General features: G+C 39.0%; 1 protein-coding gene across 2 annotated transcripts in view; it reads left to right on the top strand.

The window, feature by feature from the left end:
• Nucleotides 1-13,376, top strand: part of MTF2 (metal response element binding transcription factor 2) — a 48,802-nt gene extending 35,426 nt beyond the window's left edge. The window contains exons 7-15 of one of the 2 annotated variants that reach the window (XM_048860851.2): nt 1,074-1,169; nt 1,425-1,493; nt 2,518-2,641; nt 7,053-7,120; nt 7,533-7,703; nt 8,782-8,890; nt 9,033-9,091; nt 9,209-9,313; nt 10,992-13,376. In XM_048860851.2, the coding sequence (XP_048716808.1) occupies nt 1,074-1,169; nt 1,425-1,493; nt 2,518-2,641; nt 7,053-7,120; nt 7,533-7,703; nt 8,782-8,890; nt 9,033-9,091; nt 9,209-9,313; nt 10,992-11,349 (1,159 nt within the window). In that variant the 3' untranslated portion in view covers nt 11,350-13,376. The remainder of the gene's footprint in view (nt 1-1,073; nt 1,170-1,424; nt 1,494-2,517; nt 2,642-7,052; nt 7,121-7,532; nt 7,704-8,781; nt 8,891-9,032; nt 9,092-9,208; nt 9,314-10,991) is intronic. The other variant, XM_048860852.2, reaches the window with a different exon arrangement.
• Nucleotides 13,377-22,756: the final 9,380 nt, after the last annotated feature.

The following is a 22,756-nucleotide window of genomic DNA, read 5'->3' as shown; positions in this document are numbered from 1 at the left end:
TGGGGAAGGGTGTGGGAGGGCGGGGGAATGACAGAATTGTGCAGTTGCAAACAAAATTTTGGCCCCTATTCCAATGGCACTGAGTAGCAGTGCTATTTTCTGCAGGCAGTAGTGTTTTTAGGTGATATTTCATTCCTGAGGGTAACACAGAGAACAGACCTGCGACTGGTGTCCTCATGCTGCTTGTGCCTCATTGCTGTTAGTGTGTTTATTGCAATGGTGCATGCTGAAGTCATCGTAGGGTAGACTCTTAACAGTCTACTTTGAAAATTATGGAATGGCTGCGGTTATTATAGGTCTGTTTGCTGACCTGCTCAATTGTGTCTTACTTATTTTTATACTAAGTGCTACCTGGCACAGTGCTTAGAACTTTACATAAAATATCTGAATCTCACTACTTTTACTGGCACTCGTGTTAAGGTTGGGAAAGCGGTGTTGAGAAAGTGGGAAGAGGGATGTCTGGCTTATATAAAAGTGGTATCTTTGTAAAATGAACCTAATTTCTTGACATTTGGAAGAGATGTAGCTTTTCCTTTCAAAGGTATTCAGCAATGTATCATTTTGTTTATATTACACTAAAAAAGACCATTAGTTTTTTTTTAAGAACCAAATTACTTATGAATAGTCTAGAGTAATAAAAGATGTTGGTCCTAATTAACTGCAGTTTTTCTTGAAAATTAACTGATAATTTAAAGAGGATGTTATCAAAAGAAAAATTTTTCCCTTTAATTTTTAAATAAATGTCTGTACATATACAGTAAAGAGTTCACATAATAAACAGAATTTATTTTATTCTACAGCTGCTTCTTCTTTGCATTTCTTCCACCTGAATAAACAAGAGTAGACTAGTCAGTTTCCCTTGTTTGTAGACAGTTTCTAGTCATTTTCACCATGAAACTAAAATTTATTGAAATATCTCTATTGATGATGCACTTAATAAAATCTTATTTTTAAATTTTTGGTCAACTTTGACCTAATAGTCTTTCTAAATATAATATGACCACACTGTATTGAGGAAACATTTGCAGCAGTTTATTGTAACACTTGTCTTATTTTTATTTCTGTTGGTGAAGCTGGTATTTAAAGATGCTGCAGTGCTGCAAATGTAACCAGTGGTTTCATGAGGCTTGTGTGCAGTGTCTCCAAAAGCCAATGCTTTTCGGTGACAGGTAAGAAGCTTGAACTGAACTTTTTGATTTATGGCTGTTTTTATTTAAAATGTGGCATGTTCTAATCTTCTATTTGTATTTAAACATTTATTATTATTAAAATAGTCATAACTCTCAAAGCATTTTAGAATGCAGTTTCTAAGGAAGACACAACAAAATGAAGTTTTAGTTCTCTTGCTGTTTAACTGGAGGCATCTGAAGTGTTAGGTTTGTGAGCTTTGGCTTTTAATATCCTGATTTTATTTTTTGTTTTAGGTTTTATACATTCATTTGCTCAGTTTGCAGTTCTGGACCAGAGTACCTCAAACGTTTACCCTTGAGATGGTAAGTGCAACTTAAAAAAGAAAAATGTAACCCTCTACCCACTTTTCTCCTGGAGATGTCATGTCTCTTTGTAAACCTGAAGATCATCCACTTTATATTTTGACCTTTTTGAGTGGTACCCACTGCTCCTATAGACAAAGGACAGGTCTCCTTCAAAGCTAGTTATTGTGTGTCCTTAGTCATGTAGTTAATGCATGATATCTAGGGTCCTCTTCCTTGGACAATGCAGTATTACAAACCACTGGCTGACTTGGGTATGAGAAACTTAAAAGTCTAAACAGGATCTAGAGTAGCAGCCGTGTTGGTCTGTATTCACAAAAAGAAAAGGAGTACTTGTGGCACCTTAGAGACTAACAAATTTATTTGAGCATAAGCTTCCGTGAGCTACAACAGCCGATGAAGTGAGCTGTAGCTCACGAAAGCTTGTGCTCAAATAAATTTTAGTCTCTAAGGTGCCACAAGTACTCCCTTTCTTTAAACAGGATCTGTTACCCAAATAGAGTACTGCCACTGGGCAAGCTAAATACAGTGTGTACGTTAATAAGCATTTTGACATATTTTACAATAGAATTTCCAAGTTGAGAATTAGAAGTGAGTTGTTGTTTGAACCTTGTTAACTTTAGCTCCTCTATACAAACACCAGATATTTTGAATAACTTGCAAGATGAGTGCATATTTTATGGAAACTCATTTGATGTTAATTTGCCAATGTTAAATTCTTGTGTTTATCTTGCATCAGTAAAATATTCTGAGATCTAAACAAATTTTGGAGGTAAAAGTACATCATGGCAGTGGGGTGAGGCCTAGGGAAAAAACAGGAGATAAGTCAGAAAAGGGGGATATAAGTTCAGATTTTATAAGAATATTGTTTTGGAGATTTGAGACTGTTTCTAATCAGGCTTTGTACTCTTTTAGCCATATTGTGCTAATATTTTTGTGCAAAGCTATTTCAAGGACTAATGGTTTGTAAAAAATTAAAGAAATAAAAACTTAATGTTTTTGATTAAATATTTCTGAATTCTAGGGTAGATATAGCACATCTATGCCTTTACAACCTAAGTGTTATTCATAAGAAGAAATACTTTGATTCAGAGCTTGAACTTATGACATACATTAATGAAAACTGGGATAGATTGCACCCTGGTGAGGTAGGTAGTTGAAATATTCTTTTCTTGTTTTTGTTTCTCTTAGCAGTCAATACATTCACAAAACTACTGGGTGAGTGTCTGCGGCCTGCAGGAGGTCAGACTAAATTATTATAATGGTCCCTTTTGGCCTTAAAATCTGTGAAACCAAAGTAATGAGACACATGATTTTAATAGACTCCTAGAACTATTCAGCATAACGTTTAAGTGTTATAGACTTTTTTGAGCTATAAAATTTAGTGTGATCCAGATAACTATTGCATAGTTTGTTGTTGAGATGACCACTTTCATTGTTTATACCCAAGCACTGAATCTTTGTTTTTGTATCTTCCTTTTTTTTCCATTTAGAAATATATCACAAAACTGTAAGCATTTTCCTGCCCACTGACCAGGCAAATTAAGTACCCAAGAGGTTAAATAGATTAGTAAACTGTTAAAAGTAGCTGTCAAAGTAACTCTGTGTGAAAGCCAGAACACAAGCTTATTAGCAGCTTTGTGACACCTGAAGTAGCAAATGTCTGTGAATTGGTTTTAAAATAGTCCTTAATAAGAAAATATTAGGGGAAAATGAAGAGAAACTGAAGTCTGCAAACGTTTTCCATATATGACAGAAGCTGTTAATTAAAAACCACCTAAACATATGCTGTTCTTGTAAGAGTATATATTTAGTTTTTCAAAAAAAAAGTGAATCATAATATTTTCTTTCCGTATCTCAATATTTAAAATAAATTTTAGTGTTCTAAAAAACATTTGAAGCACTACATTACTGCAGATACATCTAAGCATGACTTACCTAGGATCTGTCAGTTAGTATTTTGAATCATTCAAGTGCTGAAGTAGAATGCTTTTTGCGTTCTAACCACTTCAAAAAATATTTGTTACTATTAATACTTTTGCCATATTTGGTGTTTTGAAAAATGTTGGCTGACATCTATAAGTTATGGGGTAGAAATTTTGTTTATAACTTAAAAAAAAAACAGTTCATCTTTCTCTTTTTTTACTAAATTGCAAGCTTTTTTGTAAAATTTAGCCAACACATTTTTCACAGAAGATCAGTATGTCAGTGCCGCCGAGTATTGTCAGTAGACTGTTTTGACTCTTTTCCAGTGACATAAGGCAACCTATTGTTGCTGCACCACTGTGCTGCTTATTTTCAAGCTAGTTGATTTGCTGGGTAATTGCCTGAGGATTAAAGAAATTCAGTTCCCTAAACAAACCTACTCCCCGATAAGTCTGATTAGGGAGAACAAGTGTTAACACCTGGGGTTGTAGTTCTGCATAGGTAATGACAGACATAATTAAATACAGACAGAGCTGTTCCTAGGGGGGTTTGGGGCCCGGGGGACCCCCCCCAATAACCCCCAGGCCCTGTCCCCACTCCACCCCTTCCCCAAAGCCTCTGCCCCCACCCCACCTCTTTCCAGCTTCTGCCCCCTCCCACGAGCGATGCTGGGCAGTCTGGGTCCGGTTGCTTGCTGCTGCTGGTGCCAGGCCCGCCGCTAACCCCCCAGGCTGCCCTGGACCCCGTGTGCCCCTGAAGCGCAGGGCCCCACAAAGCATGGGGCCCAGGGTGGTTGCCCTGGTCCGTCCTATCAACGGGACAGCTCTGAATACAGATACTGTATTTAATTGACTTTTAAAAGTTTATATCCTGATTCAATATTAATAATTGAATAAATTAATATATCTACGTAGTCCTTTTTGTCTAAGCCAAAGTAAATTTGAGACACAAAATTCAGGTTTTTTAGATCTCAAACCCATGTTATTTGTCACTATTCCTGAATTCTTGAAAAACACATTCAAGTAACTATGTTCAAAAAGTTTTGGGTGTGGATACTTTTATTTGAGTCTAATTATGACCCATCTTAAATAGCAGTAATTAAACAGAATTATTGTGATAGAGGTATCTGGATTACTTGGAATCTGATGTATAGCATCTGTTTGCTAATTCTGAAGTTGATTGATCATTTGTAGGAAGAGCCTTTTATATAAATAATAAAGAACAGGTCAATGTGTTCTATGCTTTTTTTTTTAAGAGTATTCAGAAGTATAACTTATTTTAGCAAAAGTGTAAATGTGTTAATCTATAATGAAATACAGTAGCAGAATAGTAGAGAATGTGGTGAGTACTCACTTTTCATGGCATTTCAATAAGTTTAAAAAATTGAATATTCCAGCAAGCGCCATGACCTTTTAATACATTGCATGACAAGTGGACTTGATATCTAGTTTTAATTTCTGGTTTCTTACTATTAGGCCAGAAATGCTGCAGAAGTAAACCTTCTTTTATTTATAACTATCCTCTGATATAAACAAAACTTGTTGCTAAAACCATTATGTCATAGAGAGAATGAAAACAGGATATAAAGCTGGAAAATTCACTCATGTCTGTTAAGTGGCACTTCCAGCTGGTTAAGCAGCAGCGTTTGTAAGCTGCCAGAGGAAGTGCTTCCTTTACAGAATTTGGCCTTCTGATTGAAATGAACTAGGAGAGTATAGATAGTATTGTACAGTAGAAGAAAAATGGAGTGGGGGGATCTTCAAGATTTGGGTATAAATGTGGTAACCTCCATGCCTGTCTTCCACTACAGGAGAAACAATTTTTCACTTTTTTTTTTTTTTTTTTTTGTGCTAGTCAACTCTGTATTTTGAGATTGCTGGTAAATCTTGGGTTTTTGTAAAGCAGTGATTTATTAGAAATGTATAGAGTATAAATGTTTCCTAGATCTCTCCTTGCACTGCTGAGGAGTCCATGGTGTTTAGAAATAACTTTTTGATTTTTCCTTCAGACTAGTGCATTTTTAAATTAATAAGAGGCTAAGTTTCTTGACCCTTATGTAAAATAGGAGGAACGTGGTGGACTGGAACCAGACTCCTAAAACTAACATTTCAGTGTCATTGTTTTTAGAGTGATAGAATTGTGTTAGAAGTTTTGTACTGATTCTGTAGCTCAAGTCCTGCACAGTTGCAAAATCTGCTGTTGGCCCCAGAATTTCAGAGACTCTAAATCATGGGGTGCATGTGTGTGTAGATATACCCAAAAGCTAGCTTGTGTAAAGTCAATTTTTTCCTGGATATGGGTTCTGGTAGAACTTTTATCTTACACAGTGTTGCGTCACTTTTGTGGGCTTTTTATTATACTTATAAAAATGAAGTGTTAAATGTGGTGCCTTGCCCCTCTGCCACCACTTTTATAGATGTGGGGAAATAGAAAGGATTTAAAAAAAAATTACCTTTTGCTTTTCTCCTTGATTACTTTTCCTTTTCCCCTTTTATTCCTCCCTTTTTTGTATTCTTTAGAGGTATGTGTTTGTAATTTGTTGCAAATTGTAAATATATCACAGTCAGCCCTCAATTACATGGTATTTGTCCTGATCATGAATTGTGGTAAATTATTGGGCCTGACTATATAGTCAAAGGTCCACATACTCCACAGCAAGCTGGATGTAAATTCTGGGGAACTAGAATAGAATGTATGTGGAAGCTTCACTGAAATAAAAAAAAATAAAAGATGTTAAATATGAAAATGAGGAGAAGTCAGTACTTTGGAGCCAGTTACTTACTATTTAAATAGTGAGTTACATTTATTTTATGTTGTCCCCATATCTTCAGTTCTTAGGGTTAAGTCGTTTTTTTTGTATTGGCAACTCATGAATGCATTCTATAAGCTTTAAGGGGGAAAGATGCAGGTTTTGGTAGCTGGGAAGAAACCATTTGGGACTTGTGGCACCATAAGAGGAAGTTTAGGATTGTGGGGTAAACGCTTTGAGCCTAATTCTGATTTACACTAAACCCTATTTACACTGTTCTGATAGTGAAAGGAAGTGTTAAAGTGGGGGGTAAAACCTCTATTACTCTTCCTGAGTGGTGTTGAGCAACCTTAGATTAAATAATAATTAGGCCCTTAGCAGGATATGTCTGCTAAAATGATCAGCAATTAAATAGTTAACAATATTGATATATAAACTGTCTTGTATTTTCAGGGTTAACCCATTCATCTCAGTGGAATATTTAACACCACAGAGTTCTTGTTCCAGGATATCTGCAGGCTCATGAAGACAACACTGCATCAATTTATAGTCTATAATTCTATTGTATTTATAAGTTCTGGTTGAGGTTTTCTAAAAAATTGTAAGAGCTACAAGAAACAATTTCCTTTTAAAATGAAAGTTTAGATTCTCTGGCAAGGATGGATTCTGCAGCAAATCGCACAGCCTAGACTCATGGAATACATTGGGTACTAACTATAATAGCCCATGCGTGGGGTAAGGCAACTTTCACCATAAATTATATCTTCAAGACCTACTATGATACCAAACCAGTAGTCTTTAAGCAAGCAGAGCTCTGATCTAGGTCATTGGACCTTTATTACTGAAAATTCCAGTAAGTTAAATCACTTCTTAATACTTTACAGCTGGCAGACACACCAAAATCTGAAAGATATGAGCATGTGCTGGAAGCATTAAATGATTACAAGACCATGTAAGTTTGAGGTTTTATTATACATTTTAAATGCTCTTTCTACATCTTACTTTAATGTAGATTCCCCACACACACACCCCCCTCCATAGTTGTCATAGAAACTTTACACAGAATTATAACTATTGGTGGCTGCAGGTGGCATTTTTACTACATAGACTGAACTCTTTCTGCGTTGAATATTTTGTGGTGATTGAGGTAGTTTTGGAAGCCAGATCACCAGCAAAACTCGATTTAACTTCCATCTTTTTCCCAGTCGTGGCATTACATATTGGGGTGGAGTGGGGAGACCACAATAGGATACACAGAAATAGCATTAGAAAGAGTATTCTAGTTTGTTAAATGTTCAGTTTGTGTACTTTTAAGATATTTTTGGCTTTCTCCAATGTCTGAATTTTAATTCTTAATCACTTAGGTTTATGTCTGGAAAAGAGATAAAGAAAAAGAAGCATTTGTTTGGCTTGAGAATTCGTGTTCCTCCTATGCCACCAAATGCTGCTTTAAAGGCAGAGAGAGAACCAGAGGGAACATCTCATGAGTTCAAAATTAAAGGCAGAAAATCATCCAAACCCATACCTGATGCAAGGTAAAATAAATCTACAGCATAGTGACTTCAGAACTTTGTAATGGAACTGAAATCATACAAAAATAGCTGTCAAAAATACCAATATTACCTTAATGTTGTATCATGCTAAAAGTTTCTTCACCCATTTTAGTACAACCCTAGGATTGATGTGTAACTAATTAGCGAGGCAGAGGTAGCACATACCTATTTTGTAGCTCCCGACTACTTTATTCTTAACTTCTTAATGACTGTAGAAGACTTTTTTTTTTTTTCCCTCCAGCAGACTAACTTTGCATTAGATTGGATTTTGGGTCTAAAACAATATTGATTTCAAACTTCCATAAATATTTTAAATGGTCTGTTATCAGAGAGGGTCTCTTCCCCAAAGATTTTTAGTACCTATTATGCATTATTAAACATGTATGAAGGTGAATAACTTACTTCTGCACTTTGAGGGCAATTGCTTTAAGAATATAGAATGATCTGTACATTTATGCACTGAACTTTTGAGGTTGTTGTGAAATCAGGATGTTGAGCTTAATCTACTTAACCTTCAGAAAGACCTCATTGAAAACAGTTTAATTTAGCAGCACCGAGAATAGATATGAGCTAAGCAGACCTTGCTGCTCTTTAGTAAACAAAAAACATTGCTTCTCCTTGGGGCCTGTTGTTATGCGATGATTTTAAACAGGCGATGAGATTTCAAGTTGTAAATCAAATTCCTATCTTGTATTGTAAAAATTCAGTATCTACTTTTTAAACAATTGATTTTAACACTGTCAGAATTCTACATAAATTGAATGTGCTGTATGAATGTTTGAACAGCCTAATATGCGCTCTTCCTAAATCATTGAGTTGTGGCATATGTCCATGAAAAGGTTTTGGGTTTTGTCTATTGTCTTGATGTTGCCATATTACACTGCAGCAAAGATCTGCAACTTTTTGTCGATTTGGCAAATTGTAATTTACAAGGAAAAACTCATTTAGCATAACTGACTTAGAGTAAATGTCTAAACTTTTATTTATTTTACACTGATTAAATCTTTTCCTTGGACTAGTCACTCCAGTATTTTAAAACAAAATGTCATCTTTCTTCTAGGGAAATAAGTAATGGCATTGAAAGACAGGGGAAGAAAAAATCAGTAGGTCGTCCACCTGGCCCATATACAAGAAAAATGATTCAAAAAATTTCAGAGCCATCTTCTTTGGTATGCGTTCAAATAATTCTCTTTCTATACTTTAGAATATCATTTCTTAGGAATGACATAACCACTAAGTTTTTTAAGTTGTGGTTTTCAAAAATTGATTGTTTCCATTGAAACTATCTGAATTTTTTCCCCTACTTCTCAGGATAAGGAACCAGTCCCAGTGCTAGAGAACCCGGCCTTGGATTTACCCTGCTCTGTTGGGTAAATGAAAAAACTAAACCATCCTAATAGCATCTCATTTTTGCTTGTCAAATGTCAGATTAATTGGTTAATATTAGATTACTTTCATTACATGGCAACTGTGTTCTTATGTCTCAGGAGATCTGATGGAACTGCTCATTCATCCAATACCTCAGATGTGGACTCCACAGGTGCTGCCAGTACAAAAGAAACTACCTCATCTAGCATTTCCAGGCATTATAGGTAAATACTGAATTATCCATTAAAACGAAACATGCAGAAACATCTCTGACAGTACTTTATCATTAATTAACAAGCCTGTAGGATGTTAATTAATTCTGACTAATGTTGCAGGCATCCTACAGAGTTTGTACTTGTTGAAACATTGAATTTTCTCTTTTTAAACAAAAGCTATTTTAAGGAGAAATTAGCCCAATTTCTCTTTGATTACTAATTACTTTTTAATGTTGAGATAAAGTCTGCACTTGAACTGATTACAACAAAAGGAATAACTGTATGGCCATTTCTTCAAATTAGATTTCTAATAAATGTTAATTGATACAAAACTGAGTTTGGTAGAACTAAGTTGCACCCCAAATTCATTTCACTTTAACAGCGTTTGTTTTCATAATTTCTATTAAAGAAAATTAAGTACCCAGCTTATATAAAATTATCAAGTACAGTATATTTTCCACTGGGATTGAATCATCTTGACACACGGATTTGATAAGTTAATCAGTTACTTAAGAAAAAACTGGTCTTCTGGATGTTCGGCAAATATCTGTTGGACGGTTTTCTGTCCCATATTTAACATTCCTAAAATAATCTGTCAAACTGAGAAACAGAGTTCATAAGGGTCTTGATTCATGTCTTGCAAGTTTTGTCCCCATTTTGTAATTTCAAATACATTTGATATGACTTGTCTTTTTTTCCAGTCTAAAGGTGGGAAGTGTCGTCTTCTGTGGAATGACCGGGTTTTACAGTTCTGCAGTTTTATTTTTAATGTTCAAAACACACTGAATGAAACTTTTTTTTAAACGAACAAGTCACTTCATTTAAACATTCTTACGTGTGCACCAGTTTAGGGTCATAGCTTTATTTTTTTAATTTACCAAGCCCATATTATGTCTTAGTGCACCAACCATTCTAGTGTGCAAAAATGTAGGTGTAAATATGCCTTTTTTCAAAGACTTAAATCCCTCAACCCTATAATATAACACTTAAACAATGCTACATCTTGTTCTTCTCTAGTCATCAGTACATCTAGTCTGTGAATTTTGCGCATAGACATTTTTTTCGCCTGTGTGTAAAATGTCCGCGAGGAGTCAGAAATTTAAGACTCTATTGAGATTAACTATTGATATAGAGGAGACCATGCAAAGTTGTTTTTTTTTAATTTTTTTAAGAGAACAAAAATGAGGTGCACTCGATTTAGAAAATATTTTCTGTAACTGAGGGCTTGTCTAAATGAGAGAGTGGCACCTGGTTTAGGTTACAGTGTGAATTTAAACAGATTAAGTGAAACTGGTGCAAATACCTGCAGCGCCTTTCTCCATTTAAGAGGGGCAGTTAGGAACAGATTTAAGATAAGCCAAAAGAAAAGTCACTCTTAAACCAAAATAAGGTGCCCATACATGGGCTTGCACTAGTTTAATTAAATTGGTTTAAAAACCAACTTCAATTCAACAGGTGCAACTTTCTCATGTAGACAAGCCCTTAGATTGTAAGCCCCTGAAGCAGCCATTTATCGTTTATACCTGTTGCTCGATATTGATTAAAATATCAACAAATCATAACTGAGTTGTACAGATATTACTAAAATAGTAAAGCAGAATAAAACTACACAGGAGGCAAACTTTTTAAATAGACAATATTTCTAGGACTTAATGTTGGTGTCTCTTTTGGTTTTTTTTTTGTTAAGTAGCTTATCAGACTCCAGAAAACGGACTCGTACAGGAAGAACTTGGCCTGCTGCAATACCACATTTGAGGAGAAGAGGTCGCTTTCCACGAAAAGCACTCCAGCCTCAGAATTCAGAAATTGTAAAAGATGATGACAGTAAAGAAGATTATCAATATGATGAACTCAATACAGAGATTCTTAACAATTTAGCAGATCAGGAATTACAGCTGAATCATCTAAAGAACTCAATTACTAGTTATTTTGGTGCAGCAGGTAGAATAGCTTGTGGTGAAAAATACCGTGTTTTGGCTCGTCGGGTAACCCTTGATGGAAAGGTGCAGTATCTTGTGGAGTGGGAAGGAGCAACTGCATCCTGACTGTAAGACTGAACATTATGTTCACTGCACTGTCATCTGTAGGTACAGTTTATAACCCATGGCTCTGAAGGAGACATGTCTTTACTGTGTTTCTAAAAAAAGAACCAATTTAGCCTTAACATGTACTTGTTAACATTACAAATATTGTGATAAAGATTTTTCTTAAAATCAGATCTGATACTTAAATTTTTTAATGTGACCATTGTTAGATTGTTTTAGGTTGGGATATTTTGAGTTACAATTGCTTATAAAGTGCATGGTGTTTAAAAAAGACTTTTTTTCTAGATAACATTCCATGGTTACAGTTTTTTGTGATTAGGCAAAATACCTAGATAGCACAAATCTTTGAAGAAATCTTGGTCTGTTTTCTTACCCAGATGTTTGCAGAAATGTATTTCTATTTCAGTATGCTCTAGATTTCATAAAGTGCAGTGTATATAATGCCTACTGTAAAATATTGAAATTTTCTTTCAAGCAAAGTGTAAAAAAATATATTGAGCCTGTAAATTGCTCTTTGACTAGACTTCATTGTCTTTTTAATATATTCTTTCCGTGTGTGTGTATAAATACACACTATATATACACGCGTGTGTGTATATATGTGTGATTGTGACCTATGCAATACAAATTATGGGATTCGGCAGCTTCTGAGTATGTGTCCCATAATTCTTTTATCAGGAATAGTTGCAGTATTTACACAGCAGCATTTCTTCTCAGGCTTTATTGGGTGCTGTTGCTTTCTATGTACTAAGGAAAAGTGTCAAACCAGTGCAGTGTCTCCTGGCAATGGGTGCAGTCATTGGTGTTCATATGCTCTTGCTAATACAGTCAATTATTTTCCTTGTAAATCAGCCATTCAAAACATAAAGCAGGATTTGAAAATGTTGAACATGAACTCTATTAGAAGTAACATTTCAAAGTTTTTTGTGGCACATTGATTGTAAATTTTGTCTCCCAGTTATAAAAGTAAGTCAACAGGAGCCACACACAAGATTCCTATGATGTCTGTAGTAATTGTTAGTCATGTTGGATAAATGTAGAATGAACAAAGTATTTTATTGCACAGGGTCAACAAACAGTATGTTGCCATTTGAAGTAACAGTACTGCTTTTATAACAACTTTACCTCTTTTGTTTTTATAAAATGTACCAAGTTTTAAATTGATAACTTTATTTTACTTGTAAAGAGACAGTTTATCACCAGTGTTAGATGTATTTTTCTTTGTCTGCTATTTTGAGGGGTTTTAGCCAAAGAGTAAACAGAAGATTATTGTTGTTTTGGTGGTTATTCACTTTACTGTCTGTCTTACACACTTGGAGTTTGCCACCGAAATAATGTTATGTAATTTGTTAATTACATAGTGGTTTAAATGTACTCTCTGGTTTAGTACTTATTTATTCCATTACTACTTTGACTCTTTTTTTTTTAATTTACTGCCTGTCTTGAGCATCTTCAAAAGATGATTTTTCTGTCACCTTATTGCCAAAGGAAGCAGAGAAAACTTTGTTGCCCTGTGCTTGGTTCATTGTTGGCCAGGTAATAAATGAGCTTTACAAAAGTGCTAATTAAGAACTGCCACTTCTGTTTACCTTCACTAAAATGTGGTTGTTTTTTTCTCTCACACACCCTCAGCTGTTAATTTAAAGATGCCTTGCCTGTAGCTGTAATATTTTGAGAAAAGCAAGTTTGTTAATTTTTGAATTTTTATATCTTGGGGTAATCCAAAATGTAAAGCCTTTGTAACCTTACTCTCACACCTGTATCTGTCTTATTTCACTTTATCCAAATCCTTTAATTCTAACTGAACACCAGCAGTATTCTCAGTAATTCTTCTTTTTGAAGATAAATATTGGACTATACATGGGGGAAGGGAGAGGGAAATAACAATTGTCACACTTACATTGTCCATAGACTTAACTATTGTGAATGTCTTTGTTTCATTTTATTATGGTGGTTGACATGAGACTGATGTTCAGTTTGTATTTTTGGAGTTGCGTTTCTTAGAATTAAAAAAGACCAACATTAAATGTGTGTATTTTTTGATAGGAGTTTTGCTTCTGTATTCACGTGAAATACATACTAGTACTTTGAATTTTTTTCCGTGTCCTCCCTCAAACTATAGCCATACCTCTAATTTTTTTGAGCCTGTTGCCCTGCACATACACACACAAGCAATAGATCCCTGAAAATGTTCCAGTACACACACGGAATGTTTTGGTCATAAGAGTTCTCATGGTGGTACTCTTTGCATCCTCCTTATGTAAATACAAATATATTTATGGTCATGGATTGTTAAAAGAAAAAGACAAAGTTTGCTGTTTAACAACAATTTGTGTATCAATCATTGTTTTGATTTACATGGGTCTAAGTGTGAACTTTCATGCCCACTGATTTTGCAGCTCTTTACCCAGGTGTCTGATAAATACTTTGTCCATATTTATTTATTCGTGTTACTGTAGTGCCCAGAGTATCAGAGCTCCATTGTAGTAGGCTCTGTACAAACATAACAAAGGCCCTGCTCTGAGAGCTTACAATCTAAGCGTAAGGTGGCTAAAACAGTCAAGGGGAGCACAAGGACACAATGGAAGTATATTGGTCACTGGAAAAACAATGGTCACAGCAAAACAGCTGCCTAATCATTGTCAAGTTTTATGTAGGCATCTCAACAGAGAGGAGTTTCAAGGAGAGATCTGAAAGAGTACAAGGGGGTTACTTTGCAGATATTTACGGGGAGCTCTTCTCATCCATAGTAGTGGTCAAAAGGGGCTTATTTGTAAATTTTTTAAAATGGGCAATCAAGTCTGGTACCATTTATGGAATGAAAGCAGGGATTGACATCTTGCTACCACATTAAAAATGATAGGGCAGAAATAAGTCATAAAGAGCCATGAAAGTGAAGACATGTAGCTTGTATTTGCAGTGAAGGACAAGCAATTGTAGGAATGCAAAGAAAAAGTTGATGTGGTTGAAGTAATAAATTAGGAAAGATTTTTTCAGTAGCATTTTGAATGGAGATAAGTGGTGCAAAATGGGATTTGTCTAGGTTGGAAAGGAAGAGGCTGTAGTAGTCAAGGCACAGATGAGGGCTTGGACAAGAGAACTAGCTGTATGCATAGTGAGGAAAGGCTTGATCTTAGAGATGTTATGTAGGATGAAGTGGCAGGCTTTAGACACAGACTAAGTATGTGGAGATGGTAGAGTTAAGACCACACTCAATGTAGTAGTGTGGTTATACTGACCCAAGCACTGTTGTAGACAGCACTGTGGTGACAGAAGGGCTTCTCCTGTCAGTATAGCCACTATCTCTCTGGGAGGTGAAGTACCTATGCTGACAGGAGAAGCTATCCCATCAGAGTAGGTAGTGTCTTCACTAAGCACTACAGTGGTGTAGCTGCGTTGCAAGTGTAGACAAGCCCTGAGTGTTTGTGGGTTTTTTTTGTTTTTGTTTTGTTTTTGGACAGGAGGAGACAGGTCAGGAGAAAAGTAGTAGGTCTGAGAGTTGTCAGCATAGAGATGATACTTGAACTAGTTCTCTCAAATGAGATCCCCCCAAAGACTGGGTGTAGAGGAAAGAGGAGAGGGCCAGGGATGGAACTCTTGGGCACCTGTTCAGAAAGTTGGAGGTTGAATGAGAAATATCCACTGAACAAAACACTGAAAGAGCAATTAGAGATGTAGAAAGAACCAGGAGGGAACAGAATCATGGAAGCAGAGGGAAGACGAGATTTTTGAGATTGAGAGGATGGTTGAAAGTATTTGACAATTTTGGGAATCTGTCTGTGGTGCAGTTTATTAATTCTGGTCGATATGAAATTGCTGTATAATGGAATCTCAGAGCCTTTGAAGTCAGTCCTGTGCTGTCAGGGCTATTACATATTCCCAATACCAGAGACAGTGGAGAGCCATTTAACCTCAGTGACTGTACTCTGAACGATGGGTACGCTAACAAGGGTTGCTTGATGTGGGAAACCAAGATTGTCTGCATGACTGCAGTATGGAGATACCCAAACAGGAGAACAAAAGTCAACTGTTAATGCTGGGTCTTAGCCTGAAGCTCTGTGGTTTCTATGTCTACGCATAAAATGCTTCAGCAGCATCGCTGCAGCTGTGCCACTGAAGTGCTTCAGTATAGACACTACAAAGGGTTCTCCTGTCACTGTTAATCCACCTCCCCGAGAGGCAGAAGTTAAGTCATCAGAAGAATTCTTCCGTTGACCTAGCACTGTGTACTCCAGGGATTAGGTTGGTTTAACTACATCTTGGGGGTGAGGGGATTTTTCACACCCCTGAGAGACATGGCTATGCTGATGAAACTTTTCAGTGTAGACCAGCCTTCAGAAGTTATGGGGTAACTCAGAGACTTGGACACAGGAACCTTGGGCTGGAAAGAGGAAGAGAATGGGCATGCTTTTGTACCGATCATCTTGTTTTACTGTGGGACTACCTGAAGAAGAAGGAAGCTGGCTGCACAACAGAAAAGACAACTCCATGGTTTGGAGGAGAAGTCATTGGCTTTATGAGGGGGGATCCTGGATGACTTTGACATAAGCCTAAAGAGTGCTGAAGAATGGTGAGGAAACGGAGGCATTTCTTATTTTGTCTGGATCCATATCTCTCTCATGCTAAGTAAAGAGTAATTGGGTTTAGAAACCTTTGAAGCCTATGTGTGTGTGCTTCATCTATCATTTGCCCACAAGGCTAGAGTTTTGGGAGAGTGTGTCTTTAAAGTTACTGAAAAGACTGGGAGGTCAACACTGGTCTTGGGGGCCCACGGCATCTTACTGCAAGGCCCAGTATCCACAAAGCCTTTGCCCAGAAAGCATGCTAGAGGGGCCAAGGAAAGAGTGATATAGTCTACTCAGACCAGGAGAAAAGAACACCAGGGTCTCTACAGTGTTAGGGACTCAAACACAGTGGCCTGGTGAGTATCCAGCAGAGGGAGCTTTTCCCTGGCTGCATGTGACAATAGAATTTTGAACTTTGGCCAGAAAGAGATTAGAGTATAAAGAACTGGATCAGTGGAATGGAAGGAGCAGAAGCCACATTGGAGACCACTTATGATGGAATTGGAAGAGGAACTCCAGACATCCATTGTAGACAGCCCCAATTACTACTCATGTTTTTTCTTCCTCCTCCAATTGCTAAGTGTGTGTGTGGAGAGGGTGCACAGGGGCTTGAGACACAAACTTCCTTGTAGTGTGAGGGGAAGTAGTTGAGGAGAGGGAGAAGTTGGGGAGGGAAGAGCTGGGGGATGCTGAAGCAGGTGCAGAGGCTAAAGGGGGAGAAAAGATGTGAAACTTCATCAGTGAGGGAGAAAAAAGAGTGGTGGGGAAGAAAGGTTAGATGGGGGATGGGAGAGGGTTGTTACACTGGAATTTGTTGATCTGTTTGAAAAAGCAAGATTCTGTGCAGAGAAAAAAAATGAATGGGTGGGGAGGATTTGAAGAAGGGAGAATAGAAGATGGCAAATAATCCATTAGGACTGTAGGAGTCGGTCAAGGTGGAAAAGTAATTTGCTAAGGAAAATTGCAGAGTTTAAGAGAACCTTAGGAGGAATCCATATTGGCATGGAACTTCTGCTCCAGATCCCCTACTGTCTAAGAGCAGAAACAGATGCTGGGGTGAGTAAGGCTAGGGGGTGGCAGAGCAGACCTTGTGATGGGGGATAGGGGCCAATGAGTCAAGGGTGGAGGAGAGTGTAGAATGGAGTATCTACTCCGGGGTAATTCTGAGCTAGTGCATGTGTGTGGAATTCATGTCACCTGCAGCTTTCTTTGCTTCCCTGCAGAAAAATTACTTTCTGACAGGGAAGCAAAGGGAAGTTGTAAGAGCAGTCATGTACTACTCCCTAGCACTGCAGGTACATCATTTCAGGCAGCTGGCAGCGAGGTAAATCACTGCAGGGCTGGGGCCATGCCAGCCAGTGGCTCCTACCCTAGGCTGGGATCAGCTGCTAGTCCTGGCAGGGCTGCAGGCAGGAGAGGATGGGATTTCCTCTTCACCTGCCAAGGAGTGGCTGAGACTGTCAGACCCACCCCCAGAAACCTCCCCCAGCTCCAGGAAGCTCAGCATCCTCCCCTGCCCCCATCACTCCTCAGCTGTGGGGGGAGGGGTTACTGGCAGGAGAGCTGCTCCCCATCCACCCAACCCCCATGCATCTGGACCTCCCATACTGACACCCCTGACAAGACTCACACTGTACACCCGGAACCCCCCTAGGCCTCCATACCCAAACCTCAACCCCTGCATCTGGAGCCCCCTGCACCCACCCCCCCTGCCTCTGGACCCTTGCACCCAGACCACCCCCAACTGAGCTCCCTGTACCACCCTGAGCTCCCATGCCACTGACCCCCAACTAACTGCACTCCGACACCCACCCAGCCAAGCTCCACTGCCCTCACACACAGACCCCTCTGCTGAGCCTCAACCCCCTTCACCTGGAAGCTCGTGCAGAGTCCCCTTGCCCCTGTACCTGGAACCCCCTCCAGTGAATCCAGATGCCCCCACACCTAGACCTCCCCCCAGCGCTGCCTGCACCCAGGTTGTACCACACAGAATCCTCTCACCCCACACCTGGATCCCCCCATGCTAAGCCCCTTCGCACTTGAATCCTGCCTGGTTGAGCCTGCCTACCCTACATCTGGTGAGCCTGGTGCAGAGCCCCAGTGTGTTTCTGGGGCAGGTCCAGACCTTGTGCTGTGTCAGGGTCGGGTGCAGCCTCACTGCTGAGTCTGTGGCCCTGGCGTGGCTGCAGGGTGATCTCCCACCTTTGTGCAGCTAGTGGCCTGTGTTCACCAGGGCCATGCTGGAGCCTCTGCATTTATTGAGAAATAAAACTTGCAGAATTTTAAAAGACTGCACAGAATTTTTAATTTTTTGGTGCAGAATGCCCTCAGGAGTAAGTATCAAACACCCATGTCAATGGAAGAAATTGATTGGACTGGAAATTGCAGGAGTGGGTGGTAAATAGGCAATATTTAAAAAGAGCAGATTCTGGTCAGAGAGGGGGAACTCTGTGATGGAGAGATCACAGAGCAGTGCTTGGTCAAGACAAGATCAAACATAGCTGTTCTGGTGGGTGAGTGAGTGAGGAGGGGGGAGTGCAGTGTTTGAGGCAAGTCATCTGAGGCAGGTGTGGATTTGGAATCTGGATTTGTATAGGTAGGGCATGGAGACTGGGATGGGGAGTGGAAGAGGAGTGGCTGGAAATGAGGGTAAGGATAGAAGAGAAACAGAGCTGTTATTGGGAGAAGAGGGTAGATGCTATTGTGATGGGTTGGATCACAGAAACCCCCTGGAGGCTGTCAACTGATGTGCCAAAACTACTTCTGCCCCTGCTTTCCCAGCTTGGGAATTCAGTGCCCTGCCTGGTTTCAGCCAGACCCGCTAGCCTGCTGCAAACCCAGACCCAGGTCTGAACCACATCCCCTAACAGCTGTAGGCTTAAACTGAAAGCAGCTTAAGAAGTGTTCCTGTCTTTAACATGCAGATGCCCAACTCCCAATGGGATCCAAACCCCAAATAAATCCATTTTACCCTGTATAAAGCTTATACAGGGTAAACTCACAAATTGTTTGTCCTCTGTAACACTGATCAAGAGATATGCACAGCTGTTCTCCCCCCTCCCCCCCAATATTAATACATACTCTGGGTTAATCAGTAAAAAGTGATTTTATTAAATACAGAAAGTAGGATTTAAGTGGTTTCAAGTTATAGCAGACAGAACAAAATGAATTATCAAGCAAAATAAAATAGAACACGCAAGTCTATGTCTAATACAGTAAGAAAACTGAATATAGATAAAAACCTCATCCTCAGAGGAATTCAGTAAGCTTCCTTTTATAGACTAGTCTCCTTCTAGTCTGGGTCCAGCGCTCACTCACACCCCCTGTAGTTACTGTCCTTTGTTCCAGTTTCTTTCAGGTATCCTTGGGGGTGAAGAGGCTATCTCAAGCCAGCTGAAGACAAAATGGAGGTGTCTCCCAGGGGTTTAAATACTCTTTTTCTTGTGGGTGGAGACCCCCTCCTCTCTCCTATGCAAAGTCCAGCTCCAAGATGGAGTTTTGGAGTCACATGGCCAAGTCACATGTCCATGCATGACTCAGTTTTTACAGGCAGCAGCCATTGTCCACATGCTACCTTGATCATCCTCATGTAGACTTCTTATGTGTATTGGAGCCTTCCAAGATCCATTGTGCATTAAGTGCTTCTTGACTGGACACTTAACTTGCAAATTCCTTTCTAAAGAAGCTGACCAAATGCCTTACTAAGGCTATTTAAAATCAAACAAGTATACAGCCAATATTCATAACTTTGAATACAGCAATGACATATGCATACAAATAGGATGAATATATTCAGTAGATCATACCCTTTATATAGATATGTTACATGGCATATGTAGCATAAAACATATTCCAGTTATGTCATATATATATTCATAAACATATTTCCATAAAGCCTTATGGGGTGCACCGTCACAGCTATAATACAAAAAGAGGGGTGGGGTGAGAGCCTGGTTGAATAGCAGATGGACATAATTAGAAAACAGTTGAGCAAATAATCACTAAATGTGAACCAGTTAAATCAATAATGAGTCAATCTGATACAAGATTAATCAGTTAACAGCGAGCTATTTATGTAAGCAGACAGGCACACGCGGTGTGGAGATGCAGCTGTTGTCAGGCGGGTGACAGCCAGTGAGGAGCAGTTAGTGTTGGATGTGCAGGTTCACTGAAAGGAGGAGCTGGATGATAGCAAACAGTGAAGGTTTGGAATGAAGCAGGGGAAAATAGCAGCTGTGCATGGCTGCCATAGTGATAAGATAGGGCTTGGGTCACTGAGAACAGCCCTTAATATGGCAGTGTGGTCAGTTATATAGGGCAGCCAATGGGAGCGAGGGGGAATTAGGTGCCAGTCCTGAAGGTAGCAGTGAAGATATGGATAGAGACCCCAGTATGCTGGGTGACGGCAATGTGTTGCCCCCATCTTGGGAAGAATGTAGATCAGGCACCAGCACCAGGAGCAAGAGAGAAGTGACTGGTGCTTGTAGGATCTCTCTCCTTCCCCTACAATCATTTACAAAATGTCACTGCCAGAGGGTATAGAGGAGGTGTGTATATGTGTACATAAGGAGAGACTGTGAGTGAATGCAGTACTGAACTATGCTCATGACACTGAGTTGTGCACCTTTCTCATTTCACCTGGATTGTGCAGTCAGTTTTCCAGTGGCTGGCCCATGTTTTGGCTTGATTAAGAGCTAGTTGGCCAAGTCAAATAATGTTGAAGCTTTTTTCTGGTGGACAGTTGCCTGTGCCATTGGGAGACTTGTTTCATTAACTCCCCTCTTCCCCCCCCTCCCACCTCTGTTGTTACATTTGGGCAGATTGGAAAAAGGAAACTTCTTTGCTAAAAAAAATAAATCGTGAATGCAAACTTGAATTGAAATCTTAGGAAACAGACATATGCCTGTGCCCAACTATGCTTCTGTAAACCAATTTTCAGTCTATACATACACAAATTATACTAGTCCTAGGTTATGAGTAATAGTCATAAGTATTTAGAATTAACTCTATTGTACGATGAACTCTACAGTAGTGGTAGACACATGTATAGCATTGCACTGTGATGGATTTGGAGTTGCTCTGTAATAATTTATAAATACTGCATGTAGGTATATGATTACCTGTAGTTTTGGGATGTTTACGAATCTATTTTAATGCAACAGGGGGCTCTTGGGGAAAACCAACAGGAAAGGAAAGATGGTTCAAGATCAGCCACTTAACAGCAACGGCTTGAGAGTTGTTAAGAGTCATTGCCAGGATGGCAAATGGCCTATGAACTCTAGCAGCTCTGAAAAGGAATCCTCTCTTGAGAGGGGGGAGTTAAACTGAAACACAACCTGCTGTGGGTGTCTAAAGAGGTTAGGCTTGCCTAGGTTACTATTAAGGGACAGAGGTGTGGTAGCTGAGTGGTTAAGATGCTTAGCTACAAACCTAAACATCATGACTTTAAGTCTTGCTCTGTCTCACACTGAAAGACCACCTCCAGTTCACTCAGCTGCAAAGTGGGTGCCTGATCCAGCAGGTTGGGGCAGTCAGAGGTGGTCAGATATGATATTGTGCACATGGAACTGCTGTGCCTTAACTGCCTCAGCCTGATAAGTCCTAGGCTTGTGAGAAACTCTGACTTTGATGATAAGCCTTTAGGCAAGATAGACGTGCACAGACTGTTTTAAAATCCTGCTTCTCTAAATGCTTTGTTCCTGCTGTACATTAATCAATACTTAGGCTGACTGATCACTGTGCACCACTGGTCTCAGGCCCCCAAAGGGAAGAACCACAGGTGCCTGAACACAATAGGACCCGCAGGGTAGGAACTGATACAGAGTACTGGTAGTTAAGGGCCCAGTCTAAGAGTAGGACAACTGCAGAATTCTACCCCAGGCAAGGTAGAGGCACAAGGCCTGACATCTGAAGGGACGCTGTCAGAGGGCCGAGGTGCAGGTAGCCCAACTGCGACACCAAGCCTACAGTATCTTGCCCAGAGCTAGATAAACATTTTAGGTTGACTTCCCTTTTATGTACACATTTTTTCATTAGAATAGTTTATTAATTTAGTTGCCTGAACTCACTGCTAATTACTGTATCTAACAACGTTACATAGAACCTTAATGGTAAGTATCTACATTCATTCTACTGAGATTCTTCTCCAAGTTTGCCTCTGCCTCTTTGTGACACCATCAGCCTGCAAATGTTACTGAAGTTAATCAGGAGCTTGATGAGGATTTTTTTTTTCTTTTAACTGATGGGCAAGAAGTTAAATGTTTGTTCGGTTCCTGCAGATGTTCAGTGCTTTATATGCCTTCTGAGGAGAAGCTCACTAGGCAGGCAACTTAAGGCAATTGATAGCTGAAAGAATAGTGGATTATTGTTGGCATCTGGAAAATGGAATCTTAAAATCAGCTGCTATGGGAGTGGCAGACATTTATAAAGTTATTAAATATTACATTATATAAAATAAATATTAAATATGTAAAATTACTTAGCAAAAATACTCCAGTGTTTATTACACACAAAATGGATCAAATCCTGATGTTTAATATAGTGGTATGTATTTAACATTGACAGGATTTCAGATGGCCAAGCGAATAGAAACTAAAGAGAGGCACTACTTGGATATCAGCCCGGATATCCAATTAAGATGATTTCTGGGGTGAGTGAATACTGCCTTAATATTCATTGATACTTTTAATAAGGAGAATCCTGGATACAATTGCAAGTTCTGAAGGGAAATGTTCTTCAGTGGTTAGACTTTTCCACCTCTGTCCCATCTACCTGTCTCCCTCTCTCCCCCCCCCAATCCCAAGGATGGTCCCCTCCAGCCTTTGTAAGTCCTCAGAGCTTCC

Source organism: Caretta caretta, chromosome 8 (assembly GCF_965140235.1).
Source record: "Caretta caretta isolate rCarCar2 chromosome 8, rCarCar1.hap1, whole genome shotgun sequence".
Lineage (NCBI taxonomy): Eukaryota > Metazoa > Chordata > Testudines > Cheloniidae > Caretta > Caretta caretta.
This window is presented reverse-complemented; position numbering and strand designations above follow the sequence as displayed.